This window comes from Somniosus microcephalus, chromosome 27, assembly GCF_052327205.1.
Source record: "Somniosus microcephalus isolate GS21.2 chromosome 27, FLI_Smic_1.0, whole genome shotgun sequence".
NCBI lineage: Eukaryota > Metazoa > Chordata > Chondrichthyes > Squaliformes > Somniosidae > Somniosus > Somniosus microcephalus.
Window position 1 is genome coordinate 8013129 of NC_141013.1, and position 24744 is coordinate 8037872.

At 46.5% G+C, this 24744-nt stretch overlaps 1 protein-coding gene across 1 annotated transcript; it reads left to right on the top strand.

Moving 5' to 3' along the window:
* Positions 1-1735: 1735 nt before the first annotated feature.
* On the top strand, positions 1736-5162 carry c27h15orf61 (chromosome 27 C15orf61 homolog). The gene is made up of 3 exons (XM_085968443.1): positions 1736-1825; positions 3151-3489; positions 4932-5162. Exons 2-3 carry the CDS (start codon positions 3153-3155, stop codon positions 5057-5059), a joined length of 465 nt encoding a protein of 154 aa, XP_085824569.1. The 5' UTR covers positions 1736-1825; positions 3151-3152; the 3' UTR covers positions 5060-5162.
* Positions 5163-24744: the final 19582 nt, after the last annotated feature.

The following is a 24744-nucleotide window of genomic DNA, read 5'->3' on the forward strand; positions in this document are numbered from 1 at the left end:
TGCCAGTTATGTCACTTACAGTACTAAGTGACTGACAGCTGGCAAGGAGTGTACAGAGCTTGGATTCAGGGAGCTACAGTGTGCAGAGAAAATCAAAAGGGTTAGCTGTGGCAGCGTCCAATGCAGCACGGATTCACATTCCCTGCAGAACTGGGACATTCTCCATTTTGGAAAAAAAAAGTTCAAGAGTTTTATTTTAGGAATCACCTGTAATTTGTTACTTTTTCTGAGGGTAATACACCCCACCCACCCGCCCCTTCAACCACAGTCTTCCCCACCTGTGACAGAGACTGTAGGTCCCGCATTGGACTCATCAGTCACCTGCGAACTCATTTTTAATGTGGAAGCAAGTCATCCTCGGTTCCGAGGGACTGCGTAAGAAGAAGAATACATTATTACTTTCTATAACAGGAATATTAAAATGTTAACCTACACTCTCTTTAACTGTGCCTCTCAGTTGCGTAGAGGACCAGACTAATATCCTCTTCAGTAAACAATCACAATATATAAAACAAACTGCATAACAAAATGATAAAATGGGAAAAGTTTAAAATAATCTAACCATTAAAATCAAAAGCATTTGTAAGAGCTGAGGTTTTAAAAAAAATTACACTTAATTTTCACCAGGAAAAATGTCAGATTAATTTCCCCCAGTTTGATTTTAGCCTGAATTTCAATGAATATATAGAAAATAGGAGCAGGAGTAGGCCATTCGGCCCTTCGAGCCTGCTCCGCCATTCAATGAGATCATCGCTGATCATCCAAATTCAGTACCCTGTCCCTGCCTTCTCCCCATATCCCTTGATCCCTTTAGCCTTAAGAAATAGATCCAACTCTTTCTTGAATATACTTAATGAACTGGCCTCCACCGCCCTCTGTGGCAGAGAATTCCACAGGTTCACCACTCTCTGGGTGAAGAAATTCCTCCTAATTTCTGTCCTAAATGGCTTACCCCTTATCCTTAGACTATGACCCCTGGTTCTGGACTCCCCGGCCATCAGAAACATCCTTCCTGCATTTAGTCTGTCCAGGCCTGACAGAATTTTATAGGTTTCGATGAGATCCCCTCTCAATCTTCTAAACTCCAGCGAGTATAAGCCCAATCGACACAATCTCTCCTCATACGTCATTTCTGCCATCCCAGGTATCAGCCTGGTGAATCTTCGCTGCACTCCTTCCATGGCAAGAACGTCCTTCCTCAGATAAGGCGACCAAAACTGCACACAATACTCAAGGTGCAGTCTCACCAAGGCCCTGTACAACTGTAGCAAGGCATCCTTGTTCCTGTACTCGAACCCTCTTGCTACGAAGGCCAACATACCATTTGCCTTCTTAACCGCCTGCTGCACCTGCATGCTTACCTTCAGCGACTGGTGCACAAGAACACCCAGGGCTCTTTGCACTTCCCCTTCTCCCAATCTATTGCCAGTCAAATAATAATCTGCCTATAATATAAATATAAAATAATAATATAAAAAACATTGAGCTCACCTTGTATGATACTGAATGGAACATCTTCTCATAGAACAGCAAAAGAGAAATACTTATTTTATACTTCGAGCACATCAAAACCTTTTCATTGTTGCTGTAAGTGAGATTGTGCACAAACTTTTTAAAACTATATGAAAGTCAGCAGATTGGCTCCTGCTTGCTGACTGGCTGGGGTAGGAACCAAAGTCCGGGGCGGAACCGATGTGCGGAGGGCGTTGTTGCTGCTGGGACTGAGATGCGGAGGGGCGAGGATGCCATGGTTACGGAGAGGGGGCCGAGTAAGGAGAGCAGGAGCTCCCGGTCTCCAGCCGGGTCCGAGTCCACACCGGGAGAAGTGAGTGAGCCTCAGAAGGAGTGCGAGAAATAACGCTGGAAACCCAGTGGGGATCCATCAATACTCGGGATCAATCAATCAATACTGTGGACCAATCAATCAATATTGGGGATCCGTCAATACTGGGCATTAACCAATCAATACTGGGATTAATCAATACTGGGGATCCATCAATCAATACTGGGGATCCATCAATACTGGGATCAATCAATACTGGGATTAATCAATACTGGGATCAGTCAATCAATACTGGGATCAACCAATCAATACTGGGATCAACCAATCAATACTGGGGATCCATCAATACTGGGATTAATCTACTGGGATCAACCAATCAATACTGGGGATTAATCAATCAATACTGCGGATCCATCAATACTGGGGATTAATTAATACCCACAGAGCTGGCAATCTGTGAAATCTCTCAAATCAGGGAAACCGACGAAAACTTCAGCTCTTCTGTAATACCGTTGTTAAATTACCCACTAAAAGTTAGACCTAAAGGGATTAGGTGTAACTGGGATTTTTAACAGCGTATTGACTGCTAAGCAAAGGTTATGGCCCTGAAAAGCTTATTTTAAGTTTGTGCAGTGTCAAATTTATCCATTTTAATAAAAATGTACATTTTTAAGAAACTTAGCTTGTTGACATCACAGCAGCTCGCACTAGGGGATCCCCACTAAACTCCGGTGATTTGAATTACCTGTCCGGATACCCGAACTTCTCGACACAGAGATCGCAAGATTTTTGTGAGAAGCTTCTGTCGAGGCCAGCGGCAAACGCCTTTGCTTCAATGTCCACCCAAAGTGGAAAAAAAGGCAAACAGTATTGTCGTAGAATTTGTCCTTCCAAATCTGGGTTGTGTGTAAAGCACTGGTAGTGGTAACAATTTGACATGATTTACTTAAAAGTGTTACAGAAGATGCGCAGTGAGTGGCCTGATTTTTCTTGGGTGTTCAGATCATTATACTAAATAAGCTCAGTGACAACACTGTTTAGTGCTGCTCCCAGTCCTAACAGACTGGATAGCACCTCTCCGCTAAATCATTGAAGCTGCAGAAATGCACAAGCCTCTCAATTTATCAAAAGGCTTCCCCTGAAAGTGTATTGTCAGCAGCTGGAATGAACCGCTGCTAGTTAACGTGGAGTATTCTCTGCACGAAGATACACATCTGTACCCTTTGGTTTTGCATTACTCTCAAGTGTCCATTACTCGCTGACATTTTCTTGTGTAGAATCTGTCCTCACGAGTGGCTACAGTCCATATTTCTCAATAACAATGCTCTGTTGATGGGATACTTACTTTGAAACCTTTTTTTTTACAGCAATGGCTGTGGTAATGAAGACGATTCATTGTGCCCTACTTAAAATAATCTTTTATTCCTTTGGGTCCAATATTGTAAAACCCAAAGCGTCTGAAGTCCTAACACAACATTTACTTCAGAGAAAGCTCCCCCATTGGACGTCGTACTTTGTTAAATACAGCTCTGTGGAAAATGACCAGTTTGGACTCTCGCATTTTAACTGGGATGTCAAAGGGATCAATTACCACATCCTCAGGACAGGCTGCTTCCCGTACATCAAGTATCACTGCTCCATGGCACCCAGGTACAACCTGGAATCGGAGAACAAGTTCTTCACTGCACTGAAAGTTATTAACCTGGGTGAGTTCTTTGAGGATTGAAAACTATAGTGGCAGTTACTGCTGTAAAATTGGTTTATGAAGTCAGTAACAACTTGTATTTGTATAGAGTTCCTCAATTTTGGAACGGAGCCCCAGAACACTTTACAGTACAGAGAAGAGAGAAACGAGACACCGAGAGAAAATTAGGGGTTTGGGCTAGAAAAGTTTTGAGAAGAGAAAAATGTTGAGAAGGCATTTGAAAGCAGAAAGGGGTGGTGGTAAGGCGGAGGCTTTTAGGGAGAGAGTTCCAGTGAGTAGGGAACATGATGGCTGAAAGAGTGGCCACCAGTGATGGAACATAGAGCATGGGGAACAGTCGGACTAAACAGGAGAATGGTGTTAGAGGAGCGAAAGGTGCCATCAGAGACGAGGAGCTGAATGAGGTGGGGTGGGGGCAAGGCCATAGAGGCGTTTGAAGTGAAGATCAGGCATTTGGAAATTGATATGGAAAGGTACACAGAGCATTGGAACCAGGATGATGGAGGTGCGGTGTAAAGACGTGGGCAGAGGCATTCTGAATGAGTTGTAATGTATGAGTGGAGGTGGGGTGGCTGACGAGAGTATTGGAGATGTTGGGGGGAAAAATTCGGTTGATTTGCACCTCCCATTAGCGCCCTAAGAGGGCGTCACTAACGCCTCCTACGAAATTTAGCAGGAGGTTAACGGCGGCAGCAACCGTTAGCGCCCCGTGGTGCTGCGCCGCTGGCGATGACGTCATCACCGTGCGCAGCACTCCGGCCCCAATCTTCGGTAGCGCCCCCTGACTTACCGCCGGACGCTATGTCCGACGGGGTCAGGGGGCCTACCTGCGGCCGGTGCTAATTAAAGGCAAGGTGCCGGGCGGCCATTTTTGTTGCCGGCCGCCTGCCAGCACCTGCCCCCCGTTGCCGTCCCTGGCCTTCCCCCCCCCCCCCCCCCCCCCGCGGAGTGCCGGCTGCGCTCCGTGAGCCCGGCACTTCTCTTCAGTGCCGGGCTCTTTTGCCGGCACTCCGATCCTTGGTGGCCCAGCTGGGATGCGCTGCGCCGGGCCCCTCCCCTTTAAGAAGGGGAGGAAGACCTGCAGTACCGCGGCACGTAGCGCCGCAATATTCCCTCGCAGCGCCCCAAGAGGGAGGCGGGGCACTTCCAGTAGCGCCCCGCTTCCCTCTTGGGGCGCTACCATTCAATTTCAGCCGCGGGGATGCTAATTTTTTCGGGGCGCTACAAAGTTAGCGCCCCAAATGGGGCGCGACTCAATTTTTTCCCCATTGAACCTAAAGGCTGTGGATCAGTACCTGAGCAAGAGTCGACAGCGTCAGAAAAGAGGGAAAAACATGACATTTTACTGAAACTGAGTGCCTTATGCACCGGTGAATCTGCTGTACAAGGTAACCCATTTTTTTTCTTTCCCTCTCCTTTTCTCCACTTCCTGAAACTATCCAGGTATACCCTGTTTGGCCTATGGGATTGGCGCATGGTTTCTTATCAGAGTCACTGAGAATGTTCACACCAGTTCTGGTCCAGTGAAAATCTACTTCCTCTACCTGGAAGATAAATCAGCCAGACACTAAACACCGTACTGCTAGCAACTGGTCTTGAGTTCACAAAGGAGGAGACTTAGAGTTAGTGCAATAACTGAAAAATAAAGTATTTATCTGTGAAACTTAAATAAAATGTTGCTTCCAGATTTATTTTTCGTAAAAAACTTAAAGACAACCATCTTTGTTAAACTCTTTCAGTTTTGTACGACATGTTAGTGCTACTGGTATACGGCGTAGCCTTTCAATAGAAATATAATTTATATGGTCCTAGTTTGTTTGCGGGGGGGGGGTTCCTTCTTTAGGTGAGGGTTTTACAGGATGTGGAGGTGAATTCTTTCACACCCGGTAACTATTGCAAACTCTTGGGTTGGATGCCGAGTGAAATTCCCTTCGTCACAACCGTGGGCCTTCAAACTAGCCATCCCTGTGGGCCCCTCTGAGTGAGATTGCTATTTTTTTGTGAATGTTGTGCGGCTGCACACACTGAAAACCATTGCTGTGTAATGCTGTCCACCGGTTCATGTCAGCATTTCTCTCCTCTCTCTCATCTCCATTTAATCTAATTTTGGTTTGAAATGTTTCAAGTTCTAATCGCCAAATTTTCCTAATGCTATTCTATCTGCCACCAATAAAACCAGGTTAACTGTGGGACATGGGTTCCATTCCCCCATTTGTTAGCTTCATTGATTTTTAAAAAAAATTCCTTCTCACGAAATGGGCATTGCCGGCGTTTATTGCCCGTCCCCAATTGCCCTGGAGAAGGTGGTTGTGGGCCACCTTCTTGACCCACTGCAGTCTGTGTGGTGAAGGTGCTCCCACAGTGCTGGTAGGCAGGGAGTTCCAGAATTTTGACCCAGCGGGGATGGAGCTTCAGCCATGCTGATGTGGTCACCAGGCAAAGGGCAGGCTCCTTCTCACTTGGCAGGCCAGAAAAAGCAGAGGGGAAGTCCTCCCAGTGGCTGGCCCAAGAGGAGCAGAGGCCTAGAAGCACTTAAGAAATCTGTGGCTCAAAGAGACTAGAAGGGTTTACAAAAATGAGGGGGTTGAATTAAACAGTATCATTCCCTCCAGGGATCAGGCTCAGTTGTACTGCTCCCATAATTGAATCGTGTGCCAAGACTTGCTGCTGAGGCTCCTACTAGACCAGAGTACCAGAAAGGGACTGTCTTGCAAGGAAGTGTCCTAGCACAGGATCAGCAACTTCAGGAGAAGAGGAAGGAAAAAGTACAGGATAACATTCCCTCAAGAAAAGACCAATCCTTTCCTTTTTATGAGTATGAGACTGTTTTGTTAATCATATCTGGTGGCAGTTTGTTCAACATATTTACTACCTGGAAAAAGAATATCTGCACACATTTCTTATCTGACCCTTTTAATACAATGCTTCTTGTTTCATGTTCTACATCGATTGTGAAGAGCTTCTTGTTTTCATTTTAATTTGTCAATTTAAATGAAGATTAACAACTATGTTGTTACAAAGCACATGAACTGAAGTAGGTGCTTGGCTGTCAGCATGCCATGGTTAAATAGCCTGTCAAAAGTCACTAGTTAAGCTCACACATGAAGAATGGCCACTTAGGCGAGATATTAAACAACAACTTGAAACTTATATAGTGCCTTTAATGTAAAGAAAGTGTCCCAAGGCACTTCACAGAGGTGGATGTGGTGTATTTGGACTTTCAGAAGGCTTTCGATAATGTCCCGCATAAGAGATTAGCGTGCAAAATTAAGGCACATGGGATTGGGGGCAAGGTATTGACTTGGATAGAGAACTGGTTGGCGGACAGAAAGCAAAGAGTTGGAATAAACGGGTCGTTTTCCGAGTGGCAGGCAGTGACTAGTGGGGCACCGCAATGATCGGTCTTAGGACCCCAGCTGTTCACAATATATATTAATGATCTGGACGAGGGAATTGGATGTAATATCTCCAAATTTGCAGACGACACAAAGCTGGGTGGGTGGGTATGCTGTGAGGAGGATGTCATGAAACTCCAGTACGATTTGGACAGGTTGGGTGATTGGACAGAAACATGGCAAATGCACTATAATGTGGATAAATGTGAGGTTATCCACTTTGGTGGCAAAAACAGGAAGGCAGATTATTATTTGAATGGCAATAGATTGGGAGAAGGGGAAGTGCAAAGAGACCTGGGTGTTCTTGTGCACCAGTCACTGAAGGTAAGCATGCAGGTGCAGCAGGCGGTTAAGAAGGCAAATGGTGTGTTGGCCTTCGTAGCAAGAGGGTTCGAGTACAAGAACAAGGATGTCTTGCTGCAGTTGTACAGGGCCTTGGTGAGACCACACCTTGAGTATTGTGTGCAGTTTTGGTCGTCTTACCTGAGGAAGGACGTTCTTGCCATGGAAGGAATGCAGCGAAGATTCACCAGGCTGATACCTGGGATGGCAGGAATGACGTATGAGGAGAGATTGTGTCGATTGGGCTTATACTCACTGGAGTTTAGAAGATTGAGAGGGGATCTCATCGAAACCTATAAAATTCTGTCGGGTCTGGACAGACTAGATGCAGGAAGGATGTTTCTGATGGCTGGGGAGTCCAGAACCAGGGGTCATAGTCTAAGGATAAGGGGTAAGCCATTTAGGACTGAAATGAGGAGGAATTTCTTCACCCAGAGAGTGGTGAACCTGTGGAATTCTCTGCCACAGAGGGCGGTGGAGGCCAGTTCATTAAGTATACTCAAGAAAGAGTTGGATCTATTTCTTAAGGCTAAAGGGATCAAGGGATATGGGGAGAAGGCAGGGACAGGGTACTGAATTTGGATGATCAGCCATGATCTCATTGAATGGCGGAGCAGGCTTGAAGGGCCGAGTGGCCTACTCCTGCTCCTATCTTCTATGTTTCTATGTAAAATAAACTCCGAGCCAAAGAAGTGAAGGTTAGGAGGGTGGGATTTAAGGAGGTTCTTAAAGGAGTTTGGAAAGAGGACGGGGGGGCGGGGAATTGACACCAAAAAAATCTGCCTGGCTAAAATCTTGTTAACATTTTCTCCTGCTTAGTCGAGAAGACATTTTAGATAGTTTGATGAACTGAATTCTGTGGCGAACTCGCATTACACTACTGCGCACGAACCATGATGGACTGAGCACCTGCTGCTTCCTGTATTCATTCAGAACTACACTAATTGTAGTTTGAGCCCCTAAATCACTAGGGTGGGGCATCTCCCAAATACTGGGTTGCAAGTCAGAAGAAATTACTTTAAAATAGTAAGTGGTGGGTACTAACTATTAAAATATATAAAGTTGGGTGTATATTGCTTCTCATTATAGGATACAACTGATGCTGTTGGATTCATTTAAACAGATTTAGAAAATTGTCAGAATTCTACTTTGCTTAAGGTGGTTACGTTTCTATAGTAATGCATGTGTTAAGCCATGTAGAGAGGAATTTGGTACAAGCAAGTGGGCCTCCTTCCCCCCCATGGGTACAGGACATCCCTCCTCCACATGGACCACCAGTGCTGCGTCCGAGAACCTGTGCGCTCTCTCACTTGGTCTCTGAGCCATCCTGTAACGTGTCGCTGTGTGTCAGCCCGCACACCTTCAGTGGAAGTAGGTGTGTGGAGCCCATGTATACTGCGCCATGGAAATTGTGTCTAATCAGCGCTTGAATACTAAACCTGCAGGTGTCTGTTTTAGCACCTCCAGACTTTCAAACTGGCGTGCCTTATTACCACAGCACCCATTTAGCGCCTGTTTTTATCCTTTCACCAAAATAATCCCACTGGTGTCCTGGCCAGCATTCCTCCCTCAGCCAACACCACAAAACAACAGATAACTGGTCATTCATCCTATTCCTGTTTGTGGGATCTAGCTGTGCACAAAATTATGGTTGTGTTAACTTACATAGCAACAGTGACTGTACTTCAAAGTAATTCGTTGCGCATAATGTGCTTTGGGATGTCTTGAGAGTTTTGCTAGAAATGCTTTAAAGACCCGGAACTCTCAATAACATGTTAGAAACTAAATTTTAAATGTTTTTAAAATGACAAGACATCTCATGTAAAAGTGTGTCAACTAACAGCCCTAGTGGACAGTTGAAATCACTGCATTTAGACGTGTAAATGTTCATTTTAGAGTACGATAATGTTCGTTCATTGGTATTTAGCCCTGTCAGTGGCTCTTGCTGTGGGTTCCCATCTTGAGTACAAGCTGATAAAATGTTTTTTAATTACCAGACAGTGAATGTAGCCTTTCACTGAGAGGCTGAACCACTCGTCAGCTAGCTTGTTTGATTTCTGATAATGTGCATTGCTGACTTTGCTTACCTGTTATTCAATAAAGACAGACAATAGGGCCTCCTGACCGCACAGTGATGAGCAGTCTCCTTTGAGAATGAGCCTGACAAACTACCGTATTGATTTAAGCAATTCTCTGCTGCTTGCAGCACTAAAAACCAAGCTTGATTTCTTGCCTAACACTTCCACTGTGTAACAATTAAGCAACTGAAATAATTTCTTGTATTACATGAAAGTCGATAGACCTTGCACACCCCTGGTGTTGATCACTGTGAAGGATGGACTGGAGGCTGGTGGAGGTCAGGGGTTGGAATATAATCATATCATTCAGGGGATTAGTATTGAGAGCCCCCTTCATTAAGGTTCACTTCCCATCTATTGTTAGATGTTTAGAAGAAAGAGTGGCAATGATAAAGAGGATTGCTTTAATGTGAACAGTGCAGTCTCAGGTGGCCCTGGAAGTTAATTGCAGACAAGATTGTTTGCTTCCAATGCAAAATTGGAGGAAGACAGAACGACATCACTAACTGGGACCTGACAGTTAGGAAATAGAGATCTATACTGTGTCTAATGATATGGCTGATTTCCTAAAACTGTGACGTACATTGCAATAGCAAATTATACATATTTATGTTTCCTTTATATGTCACTCATTTTAATGCTGCAATTTCCCCCCCCCCCCCCCCGCCCCCGATTTCTCGCCTACTCTGCTGAAGGTTCTGGCTTTTGCTCTGGTATAATTCATACATTTAATGCAAGTTTTTGGTGCAGATGCTCTTGCATCTGTAGCTTGCCTGAGTAGCCATTCTTTGTGTGAAAATGTTGGCAGACTGTCGAACTGTGGGCCATCACAGGCCAATGCCAAGCAGCAGCCATGGCTCAGTTGGTAGTATTCTCGTCTCTGGGTCAGAACATTGTGGATTCAAGCCTCACTCCAGGGACTCGAGAACAAAATCTAGGCTGATACTCCAGGGCAATACTGAGGGAGTGCTGTACTATTGGAGGTGCATGTAAAAGATCCCATGGCACTATTTCGAAGACGAGCAGGGGTGTTCTCGCTGGTGTCCTGGCCAATATTTATCCCACAAAATAGATGATCTGGTGATTATCTCATTGCAGTTTGTGGGACCTTGCTGTGCTCAAATTGGCTGCCGCGTTTCCTACATTACAGTGACTACACTTCAAAAATAAATTCATTGGCTATAAAGCGGTTTGGAATGTCCTGAGGTTGTGAAAGGTGCTATAGAAATGCAAGTTCTTTCTTCTTTCTTTCTTTCATCCAGTATCCACACACACAATTTTAAGCAATGGTTGGTGAATAGAGAATTGCACTGAAGCCACAGTTGATTTTTCAGTAGTTTAAGGGTCCCGAGGCTAATTGTAGCTGCTCTGGTTGAAATTAAATAATGCAGCACAGACCACTAATCGAACTTGGGACCTTCTCGTCCATATAGCTTAGTACTACACAGGCCTTTACCCACTAGGTACTGGGAGGCGATCCGTACCCACAGAACGATAACCCAACACTCACAAGAGGAGGAGAGGAAATTGATCAGTCTTAGAAAACCACTTGTTATAGATTGTAACAGTTTGGAGGTCTGTCCTGTTTGATTTCATAAGAGACTCTACGTTCTAATTTTTCTTTACTGGAATTTATAGCTTGCCAGAACTGTGATCATTTAAAATTAGTTATAGCATAGCTAGGAGCAGGTAGTTTAGATGGAATACACACATATATCTGGGCCAGAAACCACATCACTGATTCATATCTATGAAAATTTGGTGATAGAAACATAGAAGCTAGGAGCAGGAGTAGGCCATTCGGCCCCTCGAGCCTGCTCCACCACTCAATGAGATCATGGCTGATCATCCAAATTCAGTACCCTGTCCCTGCTTTCTCCCCATATCCTTTGATCCCTTTAGCCTTAAGAAATATATCTAACTCCTTCTTGAATATATTGTTTTTCTTCTCTAATATGAGGAAAATATGCATTACCACAGAAAAGTTATGGGAAGTGAAGTTTCCTTGCCCTGTTATTCGAGAAATGTGGGAAAACCTGCAGCCTACCCTGATGATGGAAATAATTAGGAATGATCATGGGGCCGTCAAGCGCTTATATGTCTGTTCTTGGCCTCAATTTTAAAATTCTCATCCTGGTTTTCAATTCCCTCCATGGTGTCATCCCTTCCCCATCACTGTAACCTCCTCCAGTCCTGCAACCCTCCGAGATCTCTGCGCTCCTCCAATTCTGGCCTCTTGCACATCCCCGATTTTCTTTGGCAGCTGTGCCTTCAGCTGCCTAGGCTCTAAGCTCTGGAATTCTCTCCCTAAACCTTCGCCTCTTTAGCTCTCTCTCCTCCTTTAAGATGCTCATTAAAACCTATCTCTTTGACCAAGCTTTTGGTCATCTGTCCTAATGTCTCCTTATTTGGCTTGGTGTAAAATTTTGTTTGGCAACACTGCTGTGAAGTACCTTGGGATGTTTTACTACTCCTTTCTCCCGCATGTACTTAGCTAGCTTTCCCTTAAATGCATCTACACTATTCACCGCAACCACTCAACGTAGTAGCGAGTTCCACATTCTAATCACTCTCTGGGGAAAGAAGTTTCTCCTGACTTCCTTATTGGGTTTATTAGTGACTATCTTTTTATTTATGGCCTGTAGGAGTCTACGTACTCCTAGCAAAAAATACTGAACTCGGAGAGGTTCAACAGAAAAGGTTTAATTGTTGAAGCTGCATGCTGAACACAAAATGGAGTCAGAGACTACACAAAGTACGACTGCCTTTCATCAGTGCACAGCTTCGACTGCTCCTCCCCCGCTCTGGGCTTGACTATGTTGCAGATCGAGTTTCTTAAAGGTGTGATCCTTCTTAAAGGCATGACGCCTGATTTATAGTCTACGGACCGGAAAGCGGATTGTGTCCTTTCTGTGATCGGTACGCTACACAGCTCCCCCCAGAATCCGCTAGTAGGGAGTGTACGAACCGGCGTGGTGGCTTGATGGCATGGCCGGAACGGCTCTTGGCGGTTGGTGTCGGGAGGGGGGCGGTCGGACGCGTCGGGCTCTTAGGTGGTCTGCCCCGCGGTGGGGGTTGGCCCACTTGAACGGGTTCGTCGGGCTCTAGGAGCGCCAGCTTGAGCCGGTCGACCGACACCTTGTCAGTTCTGCCGCCCACTTCGAGGAGGAAGAACTTGTTCCCCATCTGGAGTACCTTGTAGGGTCCGTCGTATGGGGGCTGTAGAGGTCCTCGGTGGGCGTCATGGCACACGAAAACAAATTTGGCCATGTGCAGGCTAGGTGGTACGCGGGTTGCTGGTTCGCCGTGCCGGCCAGTGGGTACCGGAGCGAACTGTTGTGCTCGGTTGGCGAAAGCGCGGCGTTGCTGGTCAGCCGACCAGGGGGTCGTGGTGGTGGGCAGGAACTCTCCGGGTACGCGCAGCGGCTGGCCGTACACGAGTTCCGCCGCCGAGGCTTGCAGGTCTTCCTTGACCGCGGAGCGTAGGCCGAGTAGCACCCACGGGAGGCGGTCGATCCAAGCCTCGTCCTCGAGGCTGGCGCGGAGGGACGCCTTCATGGACCTGTGGAATCGCTCGCACAGTCCGTTGGCTTGGGGGTGGTAAGCCGTGGTGCGGTGAACGGCCACCCCGAGGTTTCAGGCGATGGCGGCCCACAGATCAGAGGTGAACTGCGGGCCTTTATCCGACGTCGTGTCGGAGGGGATGCCGAACCGAGCGACCCAGGTACCGATGAACGCCCTCGCGATGTCGGCGGTGGTGGTGGACGTCAGTGGAATGACCTCGGGCCAGCGAGTGGTACGGTCCACGATTGTCAGCAGGTGCGTGTGACCTTGTGATGGCGGCAGGGGGCCGACGAGGTCGATGTGGACGTGGTCGAACCTTCTTTCTGGCACGGTGAACTCCTCGAGTGGGGCTTTGACGTGCTGGTGGATTTTGGCACGCTGGCAAGCTATGCAGGATCTGGACCAGATGCGCACGTCTTTGCGCAGGCCACGCCAGACAAATCGGTTGGCCACCAGTCTAATGGATGTGCGGGTGCCAGGGTGTGAGAGGCCGTGGATGATGTCAAACACCTGTTTTCGCCAGGACGCCGGGACTATGGGGCGGGGTTGCGCCAAGGAGGTGTCGCATTTGACTGTGACGGCGGATGGGCCGCAGGCGACGTCGGTCAGTCGCAGCCCTGGGAGGGTTGTGGGCGCGGAGAGCAGATCGGGGTCGGTGCGTTGCTCCGCTGCCAGTTGAGCATAGTCCACTGCCAGGTGGGCGGCGGGGCGGGATAGGCAGTCGGCCACCACGTTGTCTCGACCGGAGACGTGCCGGGTGTCCGTGGTGAATTCGGACACCGCGGCGAGCTGGCGTTGTTGCCTGGCTGACCACGGGTCCGCAGATTTCGCCATCGCGAATGTCAGGGGTTTGTGGTCGACAAACGCGGTGAAGGGGCGGCCCTCCAGAAGAAATCTAAAATGGCGGACTGCCAGGCACAGTGCGAGGAGCTCGCGGTCAAAGGCGCTGTATTTGGCCTCCGGGGGGCGCAGTTGGCGGCTGAAAAAGGCCAGCGGTTGCCAGGCCCCGTCGACCCACTGTTCGTACACGGCGCCGACCACGTGGTCGGAGGCGTCCGTGGTGAGGGCCACCCTGGCGTTAGGCTGTGGGTGAGTGAGCATGGTGGTGTCGGCGAGCGCCTTTTTGGTCGAGTCAAAAGCGGTCAACATGTCCGCTGACCACTCGATCGCCATTCTGTCTTTCTTACCCCGGAGGGCTTCGTATAGGGGCCGCATGAGGGAGGCCGCTTCGGGAATGAAGCGGTTGTAAAAGTTGATCATCACCAAGAACTCCTGGAGGCCTTTGATGGTGGTAGGCTGGGGGAACTGCTGGACGGCTTGCACCTTGGCGGGCAGGGGAATGGCTCCGTCCTGCGTGATGTGGTGGCCGAGGAATTCGATCCTGCTGAGGTCGAATTGGCACTTGGCTGGGCTGATGATGAGCCCGTGCTCACCGAGCACCTCCACACCCTGTTCCAGCGGCTCAATGTGTTCCTGCTTGGAGGAACTAGCTACCAGGATGTCATCCAGGTAGACAAAGAGGAACTTCAGGTCCCGGAGGACCGAGTCCATGAGCCGCTGGAAGGCCTGGGCTGCGTTTTTGAGGCCGAAGGGCATGTGGAGGAACTCGAATAGCCCAAAAGGGGTGATTATGGCTGTCTTGGGAATGTCCATGGGGTGGACTGGCACCTGATGGTAACCGCGCACCAGGTCGACTTTGGAGAAGACTGAGCGGCCGGCCAGTCTAGCCGAGAAGTCTTGAATGTGCGGTATGGGGTACCGATCCGGCGTGGTGGCGTTGTTTAGGCACCGGTAGTCCCCGCAGGGGCACCATCCCCCATCGGGTTTGGTGACGATGTGGAGTGGGGAGGCCCAGGGTCTGTTGGAGTGGCGGATGATGCCGAGCTGTTCCATTGTGGCGAACTCGGCCCGCGCGATCTCCAGCTTGGCTGGGTCCAGCCTGCGGGCGTGGGCATACACCGGTGGGCCTGTGGTGGGGATGAAGTGTTCTACCCCGTGCTTAGCAACCTTCGCGGAGAAGGTTGGGTTGGTGAGGGCTGGGAACTCAGCCAGGAGTGCTGAGTAGTCGTCCGTTGAGCGGGCGTGGCACTGCCACGCCATTTCGGCGGGTTGGGGGGGGCCATGGCGCCCGGGATAGGTGACATGGTGTTCATGTCCACGAGGCGGCGCTGAGGCATGTCGACCAACAGGCCGTGGGCGCACAGGAAATCCGCACCGAGGAGCAGGGAGAGCACCTTGGCGGTGATAAACTCCCAGTGGTAGTGGCAGCCTGCGAGGTCGATGGTGACGGTGCGGGTGCCGTACGTCCGGATGTCGGTGCCGTTGGCAGCAGCCAGCGCAGGGCCGCCTCGCTGGATCTCGAGGGCGGACGCGAGGATGATGCTGCGCTGCGCGCCCGTGTCGCATAGGAAATGGCGTCCGGAGGCGCTGTCTGTAACGTACAGCAGCGCGCCTGCTTGCCCCACGGCCATCGTGTAGGCCGGTGTGGGGGCGGTTGGAAATGTGCAGGGATGGCTGCAGCGGCGTGCCCGTGCGCCGAACCGGGTATGGAAGTAGCAGTAGCCCTGGGTCGGAGGGCTTGGGGGACGTGAGGGCCGAGCTGTGTGGCCGCGCGATAGAGGGTGGAGCATGCGCCGATGCTGCAGAGGCCAAGTCGGGGGTGACGGCGTGGTTGGAGCTGGCGGACAGGAGCTTGTCGGCCAGGGCCTCGAGGTCCGTGAGGCTGGACGCCACGATCGCCGGGCGGATGCTGGGAGGTAGTTGGCGGATAAAGAGTGTGCGGAAGAGGGAGCCGGGTGGTTTCTCATCGGTCAGAGCAAGCATATGTGAGAGCAAGTCTGACGGCGTGGAGTCACCGAGGCCCGGGAGGTCGAGGAGGTGGCAGTTGCGCAAGAATTGGGAGGCTGTGAATTTTTTAATGAGCGCGGCCTTGAGATGTGCGTACTTGCCTTCCTCCAGAGGGTTTTGTAGTGTTGTCCAGACCTTCGTGATTGTGGAGCTGCCCAGGGAGGCGAGGAGGGAGTTGTACATCGTTGCGTCGGCGGTGATGCCGTGGAGTCGGAATTGCGATTCGGCTTGAAGGAACCAGGCGGTGGCCAGGTTCTCCCAGAACTCCGGCAGCTTCACAGAAACTGCGTTTGTGTCAGCCATGGTTATGCTTAGGAGTCGTCCTGAGCGTCGGGGTCACCAATGTAGGAGTCTACATACTCCTAGCAAAAAATACTGAACTTGGAGAGGTTCAACAGAAAAGGTTTAATTGTTGAGGCTGCATGCTGAACACAAAATGGAGTCAGAGACTACACAAAGTACGACTGCCTTTCATCAGTGCACAGCTTCGACTGCTCCTCCCCCGCTCTGGGCTTAACTATGTTGCAGATCGAGTTTCTTAAAGGTGTGATCCTTCTTAAAGGCATGACGCCTGATTTATAGTCTACGGACCGGAAAGCGGATTGTGTCCTTTCTGTGATCGGTACGCCACAGGCCCCTAGTTTTAGACTGTGCATCTTAATGACAAATAGAAAGAAATCCTGGTGTTTTACTCCCCCCCCCCCCCATCAAAATTGTTTTATACCTTAAAGGAAAGTTAAAGGTGTTTGAAACCTTTCACAACAACCAGCAAGACTGACCATTGGGATAGTATGGCATGAATTTCTGTGAGTAAAGCTGGCAACCTGCTTTGTTTGAGTAGAAAATGGTAGCTTTAAGTAGCTTCTGGGTGTTATACTGTAGTCCACTAACTCTTCAGCTTTCCTATCAGCAAGAAAGACAGTACCCCACCCCAGAAACATTGCAGAACTTGAGCCTTGGGCCTCAGAAAGGGGGATAGACCTTTGGAGGGAAACATTGCTGTAGAGCTTTCAAACACAGAATGGACATGTCTTTAATCATTTTGTTACGAATGACTTGATTTTGCATGCGTTTCTGATGTTAAAAAAAATATTTCAGTGATGTGAAAGCACATTCAGGAAACATTGAGTGATTTTATCGCTTGTCCATCTCTTGCTTCCAGGCTGTTCACGGAGAGCCTTTTTTTTTTGCTGCTGGTCTGTTCTTGATTGGTACTTTTTCTACCATTATTATTTGTTGCTTGTTCATTGTAGCTTTCTTCCTGTTTAATCGTATTTGAGACAAACAGTGTCACTCGACTGAAAATGATTGGCTGCTGTTTACGAACATGATATTTGAACCAATCAGGATTTTCAAGTGTGTTGGACACTTTGCAAGTATGACATTTAGTAAGTGTGACACAATGAAATGTGATGGGCACTTTCTCATAATCTACACAAGTGCAGTAGATACAAGACTTTTAATTATATAGATAAATGCTTCTATAATCACTTTTCATGATAATAACTCATTTCAGTCATTAACAAAGATCCCTGTGGCTCTGACCTTGTTTTGAGGACTATTATTCAATTTCTTTGTCTTAATACAACAATTATCCTGGAGTTTATGCTCAATTGCCTTTGGGGGTCAGGAAGTAATTTCATTTTTCCCCTTAGGTTTACCTATGTTTCTCCAGCTCCCTTAGGAGATTAAATAAGTTGGTAAGTCCACAACAGTGTAATTTTTTGTGGTGTGTCAGAATGACTGTGTCACTGGGCTGATTGACCCTCTCTTGTTCTTCTCTTCGGTCTATATTCCACTGTAGTCCTCTGTTTCACCAACTGAGGTATTGAAGGCACATGGTTTCTTATACTCATATCCTGTAGCTTGGTAGTTTCAAGTACGTAGTGACAAGTGATGGAAACTCTGACATAGGAAATCCAGACTTTGTTGGGTGTAGCTAATAGTAGTTTGAAGAAAATTGATCCAAGGCTTGGGTAATCCAAATAATTCAGTTTAAAAAAAAAAATTATGCTTCAGGTGAGCGATATTGGTGTTAGAAAATGGAACACATTCCTATTTCAGCCACCCACTGTCAGCGGCAGTACTCCCAGGCATAGCATGTAAATGTTCCTTTGCTTTATTCCCAATCTCACTGTGGTGGCATTTGCCCATTTACCACAGTCATCATTCAGCCACTGTTGACAGGTCTGGGTAATAGAGACATTTCACCGTGGTAGAATTGGAGGTTGAGGGCGACTGTCCATTAGTGCTGAATTATGAGTACTGTAGTTTGCATCGTGGCACCATACCAACCTTACTAGGAATTAGATTGAGACTTGAAATTTCTTATAGGACCCTTTAAGTCTACAGAGGAAACTTTCACCCCATCAGTCTGGGCTGCATTCAAGGCCACATACAGAGGTCGGCACCCATTATCTACACCATTGCAACACCTAGTCCCCTTAGCAATTTCATGACGGTGAAACATTGGTAACTCACAGCAGATGAGAGAAGGGGAAAAGTTGCTCTCCCCTTGGATCATGCGTGAATGCAAAAAGGTCAGAGTTTTTTAAAAATTCGTTTATGGGATGTGGGCGTCGCTGGCAAGGTCAGCATTTATTGCCCATCCCTAATTGCACTTGAGAAGGTGGTGGTGAGCCGCCTTCTTGAACCGCTGCAGTCCATGTGGTGAAGGTACTCCCACAGTGCTGTTAGGTAGGGAGTTCCAGGATTTTGACCCAGCGACGATGAAGGATCGGCTTGGCGAGTTGCTGCAGTGCATCTTGTAGATGGTACACACTGCAGCCATGGTGCGCCAGTGGTGGAGGGAGTGAATGTTTAAGGTGGTAGATGGGGTGCCAATCAAGCGGGCTGCTTTGTCCTGGATGGTAGAATGCTACAATTGGCCTCTGTCCCCGATCTAGGCAGGAGAAAGGTTAGCCCAGACCCCAACTCCTGATCGTTCTTCAGTGATCCCCTGCTGGAAAGTGCAGACGTAGCATCAGATGAGGACTGGATCAGACTGAACTATGTTCAAAAAGTCTGTCAATGCTCATTGCCCAAGGTCACACAGTTAAAAGGCCACTTGGGTGAAGTGCCAAATGGCTGCTGGCGTGAGTACCTGCCTTCAGGAGAGGAGAGATAAAGGGAGAGAATGGATTACAAAAATTGGAAAAAAGGAAAAGAAAATGAAAAACTAAAAGAAAATAACAGAAGCCATCAGAGAGTAACCGTTTCAAGTAAGCTGTGTTAGTCCTATAGGTTTATGCTAGAACAAGTGTCAGTCCTTCCATATTTTTAAAATTAGAATTGCCATTAGGAAAGCAAAGTGTTCGCTACTAAATACCATATTTTTTCTATAATGTAAAAATTATGACACATCTATACTGTCCTTTAATTTAGCTTTCAGTCAGAAAGGCATTAAATGGGAGCTTGTAAAAGTGCTATCTGAAGAATTATAATTAATACCTACAATGAATCATAAATTATTCCCATAATCACAAGTTTTTCTAATACTTTTCAGACAATCCATTATAAAGATTGCTACGTGGAATAGATTTATGAACAGTTAAAAGACAGACTAATATAAAGAAAGGATCTAATTCTGGGAGTGTGGGGAATTAAAGAATAATGGAGGCACCATCATATAGTAAGTTGTAATTGAGGACGGATAAGCCCAATCGAAGAACAGGCCGGCAGATTGAGTCAAGTTGCCCATTTTGAATTGCAAGCTACTTTATACTCCACACGTGCACTTAAGGTTGATGGGTTATTTGTGGTGGATTAATTCTGAAACTGACAATATATTCTGCAAGGTTCCTGGGAATATTCCTGATCACCTGTGGCAGTTCCCAATTTCTCATATTGCAGACACAAAATGCCAATTCTGCTACTCCAGACAGATCAGCCAGGACCTTCCAGCATAGATTAGGAGACTTGTAAAGTGTACGATATTTTTGACTCCCACACTTGCGCAGCTTGTCCAGCGCCAGTGAAATTGTGTGTTCCAGCACGTGGCACTGTCTTCAAAAAAGATGAGGAAAATATGGGGAGAAAAAAAAACCTTTCAAAAAAGTCCCTTTAAAGCAAAGGGAAAGTGTAGGGTGATTTTTTTTGTGTACTTTTGTCTTAAAAAGAGGATAATAAGTCTTTCCAGAAATTTCTTTGATTTTAAAAGTCCATCTTTTACTGACATGGGGACCCTTGAGTAGGATCTGCCACCCTGCTAGCCCATTCCAGTGACACCAATTACAGCAGGTCCCTCCAGCAGCTCCACTGCAGTAGGTTGGATCACTTCACGACTTCGATCTGGCCTGAGAGCCACTCGAGCTGGAGAAGCCACACTAGTGGCTGGGAAATCTGCATCGCCAGGCCAGTTTGAAGTCTCATCCCTGCAAGGGAGTTGTTCCTGGACCCATAGTGTTGACTGATGTCATTTGAGCCGGCTAGTAGATATAGAGATTCTATCAAGAGTTCCACAATAGCAAGAATATTAACATTTACAAAAAAGAGTCAAAGAAATTGTTGAATGAAAAGGGAGAGTACTTTGGGGGAAAAAAATACCCCTCCCACTTATAAGATAATTGGCAAAAGAATGAAGTGGGGGGGAAGGAATGAGAATTTTTTTTAAACAGCAAGTTGTTGTGATCTGGAGCGCGCTGCTTGAAAAGGCGGTGGAAGCAGATTCAATACCAACTTTCAAAGAGGAATTGGATACATACTTGTAATGGAAACATTTGCAGGGCCCTGGGCAAAGAGCAGGGCAGTGGGATTTTTTTTTTTGGATGGTTCTTTCAAAGAGCCGGCACAGGCACAATGGCCTCCTTCTGTGCTGTATGGTTCTATGAGCTTTCCTTCCCCTTTGAGCGCTTGCACTAAAAAGCCAGTATGACCCCTGCCTTTATGCAAAAGATAGAATTTTCAAATGGAGAGATAAGTTGTTAACATGGAATCGGTGTGTCTGGTTCAATCCCATTTTATTTCCAATTGTGTTTAATGGGAACTCTGCTGGTAAATGTGTGATGGAAGAGTCTACACCACGTGTGTGATCAGTGGCCACAATGACATTACCCCACGTTTATGTCATTGCGTGATATGTAAACTATTCTGCAAGATAGTTTAACAAAACAACATTGCACTTGTAAACAGTTACCTGTAGGAAAAAGTAAAGCTGCTCATCGTGGCTGCCTGGTGGTGTCTGTTCCAACAACAACAACATAACGTAAGTGTCTGGAAACTAACCTGCTCACCACCTGTCTGATGTAATCGAGATCACAACTCGGTCTCCACAGTATTTCTTACATTGAAATTCACCTGTCAACGATGACCGCATCCCATCAGGCTCATACTTTAAATGAAATCTTCACTCGGGCATATCTGTGCAGTGTTCCCAGACCGCTGTAATAATTTACTGGCACACTGCACTATTTTCCTTATATTTTGTCTTGATAATTGTCCTGTATGTCTTCCCCCACAATCGTTCCAAGAAAAATAAGGAAATAATTAAACTATTCTAATAAGTAGCAACAGCTCTACTTGGTTGAGATTGGTGGGTCTCTGACACATAAATGCCACATTGATTGACAAGTCCATTTCCATAGTAGGCTCCATGCATTGCAAGCTGCTGGTTTGATGATGGCAGATACTATCTTCCATAGAGAATGTACATATCCTGCCTGTTTTATTTTGAATCCATCCATCCATCTATCTAGTTTTGTGTCTGTGTGTAGTATTGTAGGGCCCCTGCAACCAATTAGATTGTAGGACCAAACCATTGCCCTTTCAACCAATCACCCAATGGCGATATGTTTGTGCACTGTCCACCATTAGATCAGCTGTTTCTGACTACCCTCTTTCCCTGAGATAAGAGCTAAGTATTACTGAGACTCCCTGTTTATACATCCTTCATACACCCTGTTTCAAAATAGCATCCCCTGCCTTGCCATGAGCAATGACACGGGAGATCTACCAGTACCCTGTAAAATTGCTGAGAGATTGGTTTGCCGGTTCCTCCATTTTCCTTCCTGAATCCATGGGCAGGTAATTTTTCCTATAAAATATAAGAAGTCCTATAGTATGGACACATACATCCTCTATCCATGTGAACTATTCTACTCTTACTCACATGCCAATATTAACAAACTTGTACAGCAAAAAATATGCAGAATTTTCCTGTCTATTGGAAAGACGTTTTCTTGATATCTGCAGGCATATAGCTATACTAAATATCTCATTTGGCTCAGCATCCATTTTTTTCCCTTATGCCTCTGTGAAGTGCCTTAGGATGTTTTTCTACATTAAAAGGTGCTATATAAATGCAGGTTGTTGTTGTTGTACAGTATACACCCGACAAAGGTCTGTATAACTGCCTCCTTACTAATAGAAATCACCAGCACACTACAGAAAAGTGTACCACAATGCAGATTCACTGTTATTAGCTCCCTCAATGGCTCAGTGGATAGATACGGTGTGGTGTAGACCAGAAAGGTTTCAAGTTTGAGCCCCACTCTGTGGTCAGTTACCTGATCTCAGTTGGAGGTGAATCAGGCAAGGTGAAGAGAATCAGTATTTAAAAAAAAAAGGTCTGTGTTAAGGTTGGGGATTTAAACACAGTAAATGGACAGAATAAAGTAGGACATTGACAGATTAAAATTCTTCCTTTGCTTATGAGAAAGGGTTTCGTAACTCCCGGTGTACCTGAATTAACGGACATTTGTACCCATGAATGAACATTGGGAACGCAGTGTCACTGGTGAGATATCCTATATTCATTGCTTGTTAATCTCCAGTATACAGTCACAAGTAATTTCACATTACTGAAACTAGAGTAAGCTATATGAGATGATGGAGGTAAGTTTGTGCTAGCTAGCATTTCCTGGACTCTAATAATAACACTTTGAAGGTCAGCATTAAATATCTTTTGACAGAAATGTCAGAATGGTTTGGTATTTTTTTCATCCAATTTAAGATTCAGATACTTTCAGAATTACCCTCACTGCTGCTCCCTCAATGGCTCAGCTCAGTGGTTCAATACACTGTCCGGTGAGGTACGGAGTCATATAGATCAGAAAGGTCCCAGATTTGACCCCTCACATGGGGGGAGCTGATCTTGGCCACGTCAACAGTTGAGGAATTGATTTGCCAAAGCGCTCCTGATCACTGTCCAGTGACCAAAGGGCTTGCTAGGGTAGAGAGAGAGAAACTGCTTCCTCTGGTGGGAGAGTCCAGAACAAGGAGGCATAACCTTAAAATTAGAGCTCGGTGATGTCAGAAAGCTCTTCTTCACACAAGGCTAGTGGAAATCTGGAACTCTTGCCCCCCAAAAAAGCTGTTGAGGTTAAGTCAATTGAAAATTTCAAAACTGAGATTGATAGATTTTTGTTAGGCAAGGGTAGTAAAGGTTATGAAAACAAGGTTGGTAGATGGAGTTAAGATACAGATCAGCCATGATCTAATTGAATGATGGAACAGGCTTGAGCGGCTGAATGGCCTACTCCTGTTCCTATGACCCCCCACTGACGTAAGAAAACTACTAGGCACTTGGTCTAAGCGTTAAACAAAGCTTCAATCAACTGTTTTACAACATGGAGGTCTAGTTATGTCCTTCACTAGTTCCTGTTAAAGAATGTCCTGAGCAAGCTGGGCCCTTGCCCGAGTATTTATACTCTCCCTGGACAGCGCCACCAGCAGGCCGCCCAGTATTACTTCATAAGTCATTTCCACATGAATGGCAAGATTCATGTCACCCCCTACTGCAAAATGTAGGTGTATGGACATTGGGTGAGGGCAGGACCAGACATGGCTCTGGTGTGACAGACTGCTGACTCGGACTGTCCAGGGTCAGATATGCAGAATGGTCAACTGGACATGGATTGCTGCACCTGTGGGATTTAACAATAAAAGACTTGCATTTATATAGCACCTTTCACAACCTCAGGACATCCCAATGCGCTTTACAGCCAATGAAGTACTTCTGAAGTGTAGTCACTGTTGTAATGTAGGAACTGCAGTCAATTTACACACAGCAAGCTCCCACAAAGTGGTGAGATAATGGCTAGATTTTTTTTTTTAAGTGATGTGTGAGGGATAAATATTGGACAGGACACTGAGGCAAACTCTCCTGCTGTTCTTTGAACTAGTGCCATGGGATCTTTTACATCCACCTGAGAGAGTAGACGGGACCTCACTTTAAAGTCTCATCCGAAAGATGGCACCTCCGGCAGTGCAGCACTCCCTCAGTACTGCACGGAGTGTCAGCCTGGATTATGGGCTCAAGTCTCGTTGCAAATTAAAAGGGGAAATAATACTAAAAGCGCATGCAGTTTCCTGCTGGTAGGCACATATAATTTTGAATCGATCATTTTGAATCAGACATAATTACCACTGGTTTCTAAGCTAAGTTTTATTCCTTGTGATGTCTTTTAAATCACAACAGAGTCTATTATATGTTAGTGATTCCGTGTGGATCTATGGTGTTGCAAAGCTTACAAACTGCAACAGCAATTTGCATTTATCTAGCGCCTTTAACATGAAAAAACTGTCCCAAGGCACTTAAACCTAAGCTGTCCCAGCCGATCAGGTTGCAGCCCATCTTCAGTGCTCTCTAGTTTAATAGTCATGATTGCTACAGAACCTTAAACTAAACAGCTGCTTAGTATTACACATTGCCTGGGTCAACTGTATTGGGCATCGAAGCTGAAATCATGTAACTGTAAATTAACGGAAAATGTAACTGCACTTTGCCAAAAGATCAATGTCCAATAAGGGCTACACAATCAAACTTGTCGCTCTGATTGAAAGTCTAAATTGCCTTTCAAAGATAAGGTGGTAATCAACATAGGTTTAACAGTCTTTCTTCTGAGTTCAATTACATGCTAATGACTTGTGCCAAGCAGAGATCTTTAAATACTATTCCTGATTAAATCTTATGTAAGTAATGAAAAATTACTTAAGCTAGACAATCGATAGAACTGGGGCCTTAATCACTATATTTCTGCTTTATATTTTCTGATCTTGTTGCACAAGAGACTTCCCCAAGTCCCAGTCACA

Excerpts from the sequence above, each read along its gene's own strand:
- c27h15orf61 (XM_085968443.1), top strand. The coding sequence starts at position 3,153 with ATGGCTGTGGTAATGAAGACGATTCATTGTGCCCTACTTAAAATAATC. Across the intron at positions 3,490-4,931 it reads ACTGAAAGTTATTAACCTGG|GTATACCCTGTTTGGCCTAT; the intron begins GTGAGTTCTTTG and ends GAAACTATCCAG.